Genomic DNA, 13,370 nt, shown 5'->3' on the forward strand with positions numbered 1-13,370 from the left:
GAAGACTAACAGCAATTACTTACCACAAAAAAGTTGTGGATTGTTTTGAATGGCCATCTGGTTCTTCACATATTTCATCCACCTTCCCTTTAGTAACGTGGTAGCTTTCCCTTTGCTTGAAGTCGCTGTGGAACGGTTCTAGGAATTGGAGGACGAACGGTTTTGAACATAATTTAGTGCGTTGCACTAAAAGCACAGTTTGGAATTGTTTTGAACAAAAATTTGTAGACATGCAAAGCCATGGAGATAAATGCATAAAGAACACTTGAAGAACAATAATGGCAAGTACTGTATATACTCAAGTATAAGCCTAGTTTTTCAGCCCACTTTTTGAGCTGAAAAAAGCCGCCTCGGCTTATACTCGAGTCAGTGAAAAATTTGCCCGAAATGGAGGAGAAAAAGGGGCGGGGCCATGCCGCTGGGTGACGCTCGTGAATGGCCCAGCGCCCCTGAGTTTCCCCTCCCTCTGTGTCAGTTTGCCGCGCAGCGTGCACCGCACCATCCCCCCTCCTCACGTTCTAATGTAATGCAGGGCTGTCTTACGATTCCCCTTCCTCCCCCTCCTGCCGCTCTGCAACGATGTCCCACCTCCTCCTTGTTATGGCAAGCAGCCACATAGCGATGTCCCACCTCCTCTGGTACAGTGATCCAATGATAGGAATCACTGTGCCGTGTGTCATAGGAGGCGGGACATCATCATCACAGCGGGACATCAGCATCATGAGGTGAGTGAAGTATTTCATTGAATACACCGGTATTGTGTGATAATAATTTGTTATGCAGAGCAAATTTTTACAATGGCTACTGTATATTTAATGGGCACAGGCAGGCTGTATATGTTAGTCAATGGGCAATGGCATTATTGGTATCTATTTTTATTTTTGAAATTTATCGGTAGCTGCTGCATTTCCCACCCTAGGTTTATACTCGAGTCAATAACTTTTCCAGTTTTTTGTGGTAAAATTAGGTGCCTCGGCTTATATTCGGGTTGGCCTATACTCGAGTATATACGGTAATCATCCTGTGTTTCTTGATTACTAGAGACAATAAAAAGGAGGAAGAGGAAATGATGGTGAAGCCTAGTGAAGGTTCATCTTTGTCTATATTTACACAGCAGCCCAGCTGTGAAAAGGAACCTCATGAACAGCCTGACCTCATATAATTCTAAACAATATTATATTAATATTCAGTTAATCTACATTTGTGCAGAAAACACACAAATGCCTTTTTCTAAATGTGCTCATTCCCTTAATATGCGTGTGAGGTCATCTTTTGCTTCCTGACAAAAGAGCTTCTAATGTAATTATCATCTGGCATCATTTCTTTCTGGGCATATGAACAATATCTGATGTTTATTTGGCAAATCTTCTTGTCCTTTCATCTCACCTCTTGACATCTAAAAGGTCCTTGGATTTGTTGTTTAACAATTTCCAGCTTTTTTGGGGGGTGGGGGGGGGAATCAGCTTGTTATTAATTGAAGCTTATGGAGTTTTAAAAAAACATTATATTTTTTGGATATTAAACTTGAAAGGTTTTCCTAAAAATAAATAGAAGTTTTCATGCATTGGAATGCAGAACAATAGCCATCTCTCAGTGATGGCTAACCACATGCCCCCCCCCTGCTGCCTCACCCCTTTGCGCATGTGCGCACAAACGCCCCCCACCCTCCTGAAGCCTTCTGGAGGGCCGGGGGCAGGGGTGGGTTTCAACCAGTTCGCGGCGGTCCCTGCGAACCGGTTGGTCGCCGAACCCGGAAGTAAGTAACTTCCGGGAACGGCGAAGGGTGCGCCCGCCCGCCCGTAGTCCTTACCCGGTTTTGACAAGTTCTGCGCTTCCACACATGCGCAGGACGCATACAGCGCCTGCGCGATCGTCCAGGAGCAGCTGGAGCATTGCGCAGATGCTAGTACGCATGCATGCACCGCGCGCGTGCATGAGGACGCCGCCGGCCCCGTTCCAACCGAACCGGTTGGAACGGGGCGAGAAACCCACCCCTGGCCGGGGGAGGCTATTTTCACCCTCCCCAAGCTTCAGGAAAGCCTCCAAAGCCTGGGGAGGGCGAAAACGGACCCCTCTGGGCACCCGGAGACCGTCCAGAAGCCGGAAACAGCCAGTTTCCGAACTTCCAGTAGGTCCGTTTTTCACCCTCCCCAGGCTTTGGAGTCTTTTCTGAAGCCTGGGGAGGGCAAAAACAGCCTCCCCCCGGCTCTCCAGAAGCCGGAAATGGCCTGTTTCCGAACTTCCAATTGGCCCAGTAGGCCCATTTTTTGCCCTCCCCAGGCTTTGGAGGTTTCTTGAAAGCCGGGGAGGGTGAAACAGCCCCCCCCCCGGCCCTCCGGAGACCCTTCAAAGGCTGAAAATCAGCTGGCCACTGCAGCTGATCTAGAACAACGGCTCACGTGTCCTCAATGATGGCTCTTCATGCCACCTGTGGTAGGCATGCCACAGGTGGCATGAAGAGGTAGGCATACCATAAGTTCTCCATCATGGCTCTATCTCATCAGAAGCTAGATTTTGCTGCTAACATTCCTGTTGGCTGGTATATTATTATTTTTTTACATTTTTTCTTTGTTTCCGTAGAATTCAACTTAAAAACAAGTGCTACGAAACTGAACTTCATCCTTTTCTCTTTATTCATATACTTCTATCTCAATCATAGCCATTTTGGGTAAAACAAATCAGCAGAACACATTCATTTTGATCGTATTGAAAATATTATTTGCCTAGAATTTCATCCTTCAACATTCTTTTATGGCAAACTAAAGTCTTTTTAACAATTCTCAAAATATGAGATTTGTTGGAAATTGAAGCAGTTATGTGTTCTGGTGGAATAATAAATAAAAAACCCCATGTTTGCTATTTGCTATTAATATAATTTGCTATTATAACTGTTCATTTCAGTTTTGACACATGCTTTTGATGAATCATGTTGATTTCTATAGTAGTACATTTTTACAGCAATATACTTGGAATAATTTCTCCAAACCGTTACGAATGTTTAGTCTTTGAAAAAAAAACCTGCAATATTTCTTTGCTTCCAATTCATAATGAAATAGTGCTTTTTGAAATCTATTTTCCAGAATCACGCTTCAGGCTTATAAATGTATGAAGCACGTAATCATATTACAGGCTTGTCTATCACTTATGTGATATAGGCTGGACATTGTGGCTTTGGCATGCATTGAATAATTTGTGATGATGAAGTGTTTTAAGTATGCTGTTAGGTATTTTCCATGTTTACATTCCTTAAGCCACAGCAGGGAAGAATTTTCTTGATGCTGGGTGTGCGAATTTTTCACTCTTTTAAAAATGATCAAGAGTTGTGCAAGGAAAAGAAAATCTTAAGCATAGGTTTTGAGTACTGGTCGTCCTCAGCTTACAACCACAGTTGAGCCCAACGTTTCTGTTGTTAAGTGAGACATTTGTTAAGTGAGTTTTACCCCATTCTTGGCATAGATGTTAAGTGGATCACTGCAGGTGATGTTAGTAACCTGGTTGTTAAATGAATCCGACTTTGTCAGAAGGTCACAAAAAGGTGAAACACAGCAATGGTCATAAATATGACCCAGTTGCCAAACAACTGAATTTTGATTGCATGATCATGGGGATACTGCAAAGGTTGTAACTATGAAAAACATATTTTTCAGGACCATTGTAACTTTGGTCACTAAACGAACTGTTGTAAGTTGAGGACTGCCTGTATTTATGCCAGTGTTTCTCAACCTTGGCAACCTGAAATGCTGGCTGGGGAATCCTGGGAGTTGAAGTCCAGACATCTTCAAGTTGCCAAGGTTAGAAACACTGATTTATGCCTTATCAGATCTTTTTTTTAATATACTTTTAATTTGCCTGAAATAATAAAACATTTATTAACTCTACTATATTTTTATTTTTTTTAAAAGCAAAACCAAAATTGGAACATTAGGATTTATTCATAAGAACTCTTTGGAAAATAAGCAGAACATAAATGTTTAAATAAATGCAATAGTTTTACCATTTTATATATATATTTGTTATATTTGTGCTGATAAATAAATAAAGGGAGACTAGTATAGATCTATTTCAAGCTATTTAGCTCTCATCAGCTAGCCATACCCTTACTGGGATTTGAACCTGTGCTGTATTGCCTCTTAGGCAGATGTATTAACCACTGAGCTACAGAGCTCGACTCCTTATCAGCGAAGCCAGGGTGAAAGGTATATATTTAAAGTCACGTATGCCCAAATATGGGAGGAAGATCACTGCTTCCATTCTCTGTCTTTCGGCTTGTCACAAGAGACCATCCAAGCAGAAACCCAATATTTTTACTGTTGCCTTTTTGTTACATTTTGTTGTATTTGTGCTGATAAATAAATAAAGGGAGACTAGTATAGATCTATTTCAAGCTATTTAGCTCTCATCAGCTAGATCAAATCCCAGTAAGGGTATGGCTAGCTGATGAAGCTAAATAGCTTGAAATAGATCTATACTAGTCTCCCTTTATTTATTTATCAGCACAAATACTAGATAGATAAATAGATAGATAGATAGATAGATAGATAGATAGATAGATAGATAGATAGATATAACATTATATACTGTGTATATATATATATATATATATGTGTTTTTTTATTTGTGCTGATAAATAAATAAAGGAAGACTAGTATAGATCTATTTCAAGCTATTTAGCTCTCATCAGCTAGCCATATCCTTACTGGGATTCGAACCTGTGCTCTATTGCCTTCCCAGGCAGGGAGTTAACCATTTGAGCTACAGAGAACGACTCCTTTTATCAGCCAGCCAGGGTGGGAGGTATATACTTAAAGTCACAACCCCTGGTATGCCCAAGTGTGGGAGGAAGGTCACACTTCCACTCTCTGTCATTAGGCTCGTCACAAGAGTCCATCCAGACAGAAACCCAATATTTTTACTGTTGCCTTTGTTATATTTGTGTTTTTTTATTTGTGCTGATAAATAAATAAAGGAAGACTAGTATAGATCTATTTCAAGCTATTTAGCTCTCATCAGCTAGCCATATCCTTACTGGGATTCGAACCTGTGCTCTATTGCCTTCCCAGGCAGGGAGTTAACCATTTGAGCTACAGAGAACGACTCCTTTTATCAGCCAGCCAGGGTGGGAGGTATATACTTAAAGTCACAACCCCTGGTATGCCCAAGTGTGGGAGGAAGGTCACACTTCCACTCTCTGTCATTAGGCTCGTCACAAGAGTCCATCCAGACAGAAACCCAATATTTTTACTGTTGCCTTTGTTATATTTGTGTTTTTTTATTTGTGCTGATAAATAAATAAAGGAAGACTAGTATAGATCTATTTCAAGCTATTTAGCTCTCATCAGCTAGCCATATCCTTACTGGGATTCGAACCTGTGCTCTATTGCCTTCCCAGGCAGGGAGTTAACCATTTGAGCTACAGAGAACGACTCCTTTTATCAGCCAGCCAGGGTGGGAGGTATATACTTAAAGTCACAACCCCTGGTATGCCCAAGTGTGGGAGGAAGGTCACACTTCCACTCTCTGTCATTAGGCTCGTCACAAGAGTCCATCCAGACAGAAACCCAATATTTTTACTGTTGCCTTTGTTATATTTGTGTTTTTTTATTTGTGCTGATAAATAAATAAAGGAAGACTAGTATAGATCTATTTCAAGCTATTTAGCTCTCATCAGCTAGCCATATCCTTACTGGGATTCGAACCTGTGCTCTATTGCCTTCCCAGGCAGGGAGTTAACCATTTGAGCTACAGAGAACGACTCCTTTTATCAGCCAGCCAGGGTGGGAGGTATATACTTAAAGTCACAACCCCTGGTATGCCCAAGTGTGGGAGGAAGGTCACACTTCCACTCTCTGTCATTAGGCTCGTCACAAGAGTCCATCCAGACAGAAACCCAATATTTTTACTGTTGCCTTTGTTATATTTGTGTTTTTTTATTTGTGCTGATAAATAAATAAAGGAAGACTAGTATAGATCTATTTCAAGCTATTTAGCTCTCATCAGCTAGCCATATCCTTACTGGGATTCGAACCTGTGCTCTATTGCCTTCCCAGGCAGGGAGTTAACCATTTGAGCTACAGAGAACGACTCCTTTTATCAGCCAGCCAGGGTGGGAGGTATATACTTAAAGTCACAACCCCTGGTATGCCCAAGTGTGGGAGGAAGGTCACACTTCCACTCTCTGTCATTAGGCTCGTCACAAGAGTCCATCCAGACAGAAACCCAATATTTTTACTGTTGCCTTTGTTATATTTGTGTTTTTTTATTTGTGCTGATAAATAAATAAAGGAAGACTAGTATAGATCTATTTCAAGCTATTTAGCTCTCATCAGCTAGCCATATCCTTACTGGGATTCGAACCTGTGCTCTATTGCCTTCCCAGGCAGGGAGTTAACCATTTGAGCTACAGAGAACGACTCCTTTTATCAGCCAGCCAGGGTGGGAGGTATATACTTAAAGTCACAACCCCTGGTATGCCCAAGTGTGGGAGGAAGGTCACACTTCCACTCTCTGTCATTAGGCTCGTCACAAGAGTCCATCCAGACAGAAACCCAATATTTTTACTGTTGCCTTTGTTATATTTGTGTTTTTTTATTTGTGCTGATAAATAAATAAAGGAAGACTAGTATAGATCTATTTCAAGCTATTTAGCTCTCATCAGCTAGCCATATCCTTACTGGGATTCGAACCTGTGCTCTATTGCCTTCCCAGGCAGGGAGTTAACCATTTGAGCTACAGAGAACGACTCCTTTTATCAGCCAGCCAGGGTGGGAGGTATATACTTAAAGTCACAACCCCTGGTATGCCCAAGTGTGGGAGGAAGGTCACACTTCCACTCTCTGTCATTAGGCTCGTCACAAGAGTCCATCCAGACAGAAACCCAATATTTTTACTGTTGCCTTTGTTATATTTGTGTTTTTTTATTTGTGCTGATAAATAAATAAAGGAAGACTAGTATAGATCTATTTCAAGCTATTTAGCTCTCATCAGCTAGCCATATCCTTACTGGGATTCGAACCTGTGCTCTATTGCCTTCCCAGGCAGGGAGTTAACCATTTGAGCTACAGAGAACGACTCCTTTTATCAGCCAGCCAGGGTGGGAGGTATATACTTAAAGTCACAACCCCTGGTATGCCCAAGTGTGGGAGGAAGGTCACACTTCCACTCTCTGTCATTAGGCTCGTCACAAGAGTCCATCCAGACAGAAACCCAATATTTTTACTGTTGCCTTTGTTATATTTGTGTTTTTTTATTTGTGCTGATAAATAAATAAAGGAAGACTAGTATAGATCTATTTCAAGCTATTTAGCTCTCATCAGCTAGCCATATCCTTACTGGGATTCGAACCTGTGCTCTATTGCCTTCCCAGGCAGGGAGTTAACCATTTGAGCTACAGAGAACGACTCCTTTTATCAGCCAGCCAGGGTGGGAGGTATATACTTAAAGTCACAACCCCTGGTATGCCCAAGTGTGGGAGGAAGGTCACACTTCCACTCTCTGTCATTAGGCTCGTCACAAGAGTCCATCCAGACAGAAACCCAATATTTTTACTGTTGCCTTTGTTATATTTGTGTTTTTTTATTTGTGCTGATAAATAAATAAAGGAAGACTAGTATAGATCTATTTCAAGCTATTTAGCTCTCATCAGCTAGCCATATCCTTACTGGGATTCGAACCTGTGCTCTATTGCCTTCCCAGGCAGGGAGTTAACCATTTGAGCTACAGAGAACGACTCCTTTTATCAGCCAGCCAGGGTGGGAGGTATATACTTAAAGTCACAACCCCTGGTATGCCCAAGTGTGGGAGGAAGGTCACACTTCCACTCTCTGTCATTAGGCTCGTCACAAGAGTCCATCCAGACAGAAACCCAATATTTTTACTGTTGCCTTTGTTATATTTGTGTTTTTTTATTTGTGCTGATAAATAAATAAAGGAAGACTAGTATAGATCTATTTCAAGCTATTTAGCTCTCATCAGCTAGCCATATCCTTACTGGGATTCGAACCTGTGCTCTATTGCCTTCCCAGGCAGGGAGTTAACCATTTGAGCTACAGAGAACGACTCCTTTTATCAGCCAGCCAGGGTGGGAGGTATATACTTAAAGTCACAACCCCTGGTATGCCCAAGTGTGGGAGGAAGGTCACACTTCCACTCTCTGTCATTAGGCTCGTCACAAGAGTCCATCCAGACAGAAACCCAATATTTTTACTGTTGCCTTTGTTATATTTGTGTTTTTTTATTTGTGCTGATAAATAAATAAAGGAAGACTAGTATAGATCTATTTCAAGCTATTTAGCTCTCATCAGCTAGCCATATCCTTACTGGGATTCGAACCTGTGCTCTATTGCCTTCCCAGGCAGGGAGTTAACCATTTGAGCTACAGAGAACGACTCCTTTTATCAGCCAGCCAGGGTGGGAGGTATATACTTAAAGTCACAACCCCTGGTATGCCCAAGTGTGGGAGGAAGGTCACACTTCCACTCTCTGTCATTAGGCTCGTCACAAGAGTCCATCCAGACAGAAACCCAATATTTTTACTGTTGCCTTTGTTATATTTGTGTTTTTTTATTTGTGCTGATAAATAAATAAAGGAAGACTAGTATAGATCTATTTCAAGCTATTTAGCTCTCATCAGCTAGCCATATCCTTACTGGGATTCGAACCTGTGCTCTATTGCCTTCCCAGGCAGGGAGTTAACCATTTGAGCTACAGAGAACGACTCCTTTTATCAGCCAGCCAGGGTGGGAGGTATATACTTAAAGTCACAACCCCTGGTATGCCCAAGTGTGGGAGGAAGGTCACACTTCCACTCTCTGTCATTAGGCTCGTCACAAGAGTCCATCCAGACAGAAACCCAATATTTTTACTGTTGCCTTTGTTATATTTGTGTTTTTTTATTTGTGCTGATAAATAAATAAAGGAAGACTAGTATAGATCTATTTCAAGCTATTTAGCTCTCATCAGCTAGCCATATCCTTACTGGGATTCGAACCTGTGCTCTATTGCCTTCCCAGGCAGGGAGTTAACCATTTGAGCTACAGAGAACGACTCCTTTTATCAGCCAGCCAGGGTGGGAGGTATATACTTAAAGTCACAACCCCTGGTATGCCCAAGTGTGGGAGGAAGGTCACACTTCCACTCTCTGTCATTAGGCTCGTCACAAGAGTCCATCCAGACAGAAACCCAATATTTTTACTGTTGCCTTTGTTATATTTGTGTTTTTTTATTTGTGCTGATAAATAAATAAAGGAAGACTAGTATAGATCTATTTCAAGCTATTTAGCTCTCATCAGCTAGCCATATCCTTACTGGGATTCGAACCTGTGCTCTATTGCCTTCCCAGGCAGGGAGTTAACCATTTGAGCTACAGAGAACGACTCCTTTTATCAGCCAGCCAGGGTGGGAGGTATATACTTAAAGTCACAACCCCTGGTATGCCCAAGTGTGGGAGGAAGGTCACACTTCCACTCTCTGTCATTAGGCTCGTCACAAGAGTCCATCCAGACAGAAACCCAATATTTTTACTGTTGCCTTTGTTATATTTGTGTTTTTTTATTTGTGCTGATAAATAAATAAAGGAAGACTAGTATAGATCTATTTCAAGCTATTTAGCTCTCATCAGCTAGCCATATCCTTACTGGGATTCGAACCTGTGCTCTATTGCCTTCCCAGGCAGGGAGTTAACCATTTGAGCTACAGAGAACGACTCCTTTTATCAGCCAGCCAGGGTGGGAGGTATATACTTAAAGTCACAACCCCTGGTATGCCCAAGTGTGGGAGGAAGGTCACACTTCCACTCTCTGTCATTAGGCTCGTCACAAGAGTCCATCCAGACAGAAACCCAATATTTTTACTGTTGCCTTTGTTATATTTGTGTTTTTTTATTTGTGCTGATAAATAAATAAAGGAAGACTAGTATAGATCTATTTCAAGCTATTTAGCTCTCATCAGCTAGCCATATCCTTACTGGGATTCGAACCTGTGCTCTATTGCCTTCCCAGGCAGGGAGTTAACCATTTGAGCTACAGAGAACGACTCCTTTTATCAGCCAGCCAGGGTGGGAGGTATATACTTAAAGTCACAACCCCTGGTATGCCCAAGTGTGGGAGGAAGGTCACACTTCCACTCTCTGTCATTAGGCTCGTCACAAGAGTCCATCCAGACAGAAACCCAATATTTTTACTGTTGCCTTTGTTATATTTGTGTTTTTTTATTTGTGCTGATAAATAAATAAAGGAAGACTAGTATAGATCTATTTCAAGCTATTTAGCTCTCATCAGCTAGCCATATCCTTACTGGGATTCGAACCTGTGCTCTATTGCCTTCCCAGGCAGGGAGTTAACCATTTGAGCTACAGAGAACGACTCCTTTTATCAGCCAGCCAGGGTGGGAGGTATATACTTAAAGTCACAACCCCTGGTATGCCCAAGTGTGGGAGGAAGGTCACACTTCCACTCTCTGTCATTAGGCTCGTCACAAGAGTCCATCCAGACAGAAACCCAATATTTTTACTGTTGCCTTTGTTATATTTGTGTTTTTTTATTTGTGCTGATAAATAAATAAAGGAAGACTAGTATAGATCTATTTCAAGCTATTTAGCTCTCATCAGCTAGCCATATCCTTACTGGGATTCGAACCTGTGCTCTATTGCCTTCCCAGGCAGGGAGTTAACCATTTGAGCTACAGAGAACGACTCCTTTTATCAGCCAGCCAGGGTGGGAGGTATATACTTAAAGTCACAACCCCTGGTATGCCCAAGTGTGGGAGGAAGGTCACACTTCCACTCTCTGTCATTAGGCTATCTTGAAATAGATCTATACTAGTCTTACTATCTTGAAATAGATCTATACTAGTCTTCCTTTATTTATTTATCAGCACAAATAAAAAAACACAAATATAACAAAGGCAACAGTAAAAATATTGGGTTTCTGTCTGGATGGACTCTTGTGACGAGCCTAATGACAGAGAGTGGAAGTGTGACCTTCCTCCCACACTTGGGCATACCAGGGGTTGTGACTTTAAGTATATACCTCCCACCCTGGCTGGCTGATAAAAGGAGTCGTTCTCTGTAGCTCAAATGGTTAACTCCCTGCCTGGGAAGGCAATAGAGCACAGGTTCGAATCCCAGTAAGGATATGGCTAGCTGATGAGAGCTAAATAGCTTGAAATAGATCTATACTAGTCTTCCTTTATTTATTTATCAGCACAAATAAAAAAACACAAATATAACAAAGGCAACAGTAAAAATATTGGGTTTCTGTCTGGATGGACTCTTGTGACGAGCCTAATGACAGAGAGTGGAAGTGTGACCTTCCTCCCACACTTGGGCATACCAGGGGTTGTGACTTTAAGTATATATATATATATATATATATATATATATATATATATATATATATATATATATATATATATATATATATATATATATATATATATATATATATATATATATATATATATATATATATATATATATATATATATATAAAACATAAAATATATATAAATATATTTTATATAAATATATAAAATATATATATAATATATATAATACATATAATACATATATATATATATATATATATATATATATATATATATATATATATATATATATATATATATATATATATATATATATATAAAATAACCCTTTCGTTACAAATGAAGCTCATTGAGAAAGTACGGCTTTAATATTAATTAACGTTAAAATATTTACTTGTAACACATTGCAAGGACATCATGCACAACTGTATATGACTTCACAGAATTGCATGACGAAATAACTAGTCACGTGCTGATCTTTGCAAAAAGAAGGCTTACTGTAACCTTGGTTTCCACTCAGCTTAACCATTGGGGAGCTGTCCGATTCTGAGAACGACATATTCGAGCACTCCAAAGAATGGGCGACGCAGCCTGCTGAAGAACAACAAGAAGCTTTCGGCCACGGAATCGAGATCATTCCGTGGTACGTCTTGTCAATCAGAGCTGACGTCCATCAGTTCATCTTGCAAGGTGCCACGGTTATACATTACGATCAGGAAACTCACCTCTCGGCTCGCTGTTTCCTTCAGCTTCAACCTGATCATAGCACACTGATATGGACCAAGCCAACCATTGCTTGCTGCGCGAATTCCAAAATTAAACTTAGCACATTAGGTAGCGGCACTGAACTGGGAAAATTTCCGTTTCTTGGCAGTCCTGGAGTAAACGGACTGGTCGAGGGTTGCTTAGATCTGCTGTCAGCGAAAGCTGTGTATATGGGACACTCTGGCGTCGATATGCACGCGGTGTGCATCCAGAACAACCTTTTAAACATGACCCTTGAAGAGAACGGTGTAACGTTATTATGCGGACTTCAGACTACTGAGAACAAATTGCTGCACTTTGTGGCTCCAAAGTACACCGCTAAAATGTTGTTCCATGGGTTGCTGGAATTAATTAATGCGATCAGGAAGATGAAGAGATTTCCTGATCAAAGATTACAGTGGCTGCGGAAACAGTACATCAGCCTCTATCAGGTAAAGTGAACTCTAATTGTCCCCTTTTCCTATCAAATACCGTGTTTCCCCAAAATAAGATCTTGTCTTATATTTATATTTTTGCCATCAAAAAAGGCAGCAGGTCTTATTTTCAAGGGGGTGTGTGGGTGTCCATTGACTCCGTGACCCGACAGTTGCGCGAGAGAGATATGCACGCCGACAAAATAAGCGCCGCTTAAAATGCGACGTCAAAATCGCGACGGCAAATTCGCATCGATAAAATCGCGACGACAAAAGCGTGATGACGAGCACAATAAAATCGGAAAAATTACTGTTAGGGTTAGGGTTATAGTTTGTCTATAGTTTGTGGACGACGCGATTTTGTCGGCGCGCATTTGTCGGTGTGCTATTGTCGAAAATCAATTAGCGATTTTGACGGCGCTCATTTGTCCGTCGTGGTTTGGACGGCGCGCATATGTCTATCGCACATTTGTCGGTGAACCCATTGACTCAACTCCCTTGCGCATGTCGCCCCCACCCCCCGGCCTCGTTTTCGGTATCAGAGGCCTTCGGGAAGTTCTTCATCCAGCAAGGTCAGCAGCCGATAAAAGAGCTCCGGTTTGATCTGGAGCTCTGTTATCGGCTAGCGGGGCCTTCGGGAAAGGTCTTTAGGAACAGGCTCTGTAGCCGATAACAGCTCTGGATCGATCCGAAGTTCTGTTACTGGCTACAGAGGCCTTCGGGAAAGCCTTACTAGCAGAATAAATGGGCCAAGGTGTGTGAGGCTTGGCTTCAACTGTCCGAAGGTAAATAGTAGGTCAGCTCCCCACATCCCCATCTCCACCCTAGCTTAATTTTTTCCTGTGCACCCTGGAGTGGGCGGGGTTTAAT

At 41.5% G+C, this 13,370-nt stretch overlaps 1 protein-coding gene across 2 annotated transcripts in view; it reads left to right on the top strand.

The window, feature by feature from the left end:
* PLCE1 (phospholipase C epsilon 1) overlaps positions 1 to 13,370 on the top strand; it is a 131,376-nt gene that overhangs the window by 61,625 nt on the left and 56,381 nt on the right. For both annotated transcript variants that reach the window (XM_087702600.1, XM_087702601.1), the window contains exon 7: positions 11,843 to 12,518. In XM_087702600.1, coding sequence (XP_087558726.1) covers positions 11,843 to 12,518 — 676 coding nt within the window. The remainder of the gene's footprint in view (positions 1 to 11,842; positions 12,519 to 13,370) is intronic.

This window comes from Thamnophis sirtalis, unplaced genomic scaffold, assembly GCF_051295495.1.
Source record: "Thamnophis sirtalis isolate CommonGarterSnake01/CBP01778 unplaced genomic scaffold, rThaSir2_p1.2 scaffold_15, whole genome shotgun sequence".
Lineage (NCBI taxonomy): Eukaryota > Metazoa > Chordata > Lepidosauria > Squamata > Natricidae > Thamnophis > Thamnophis sirtalis.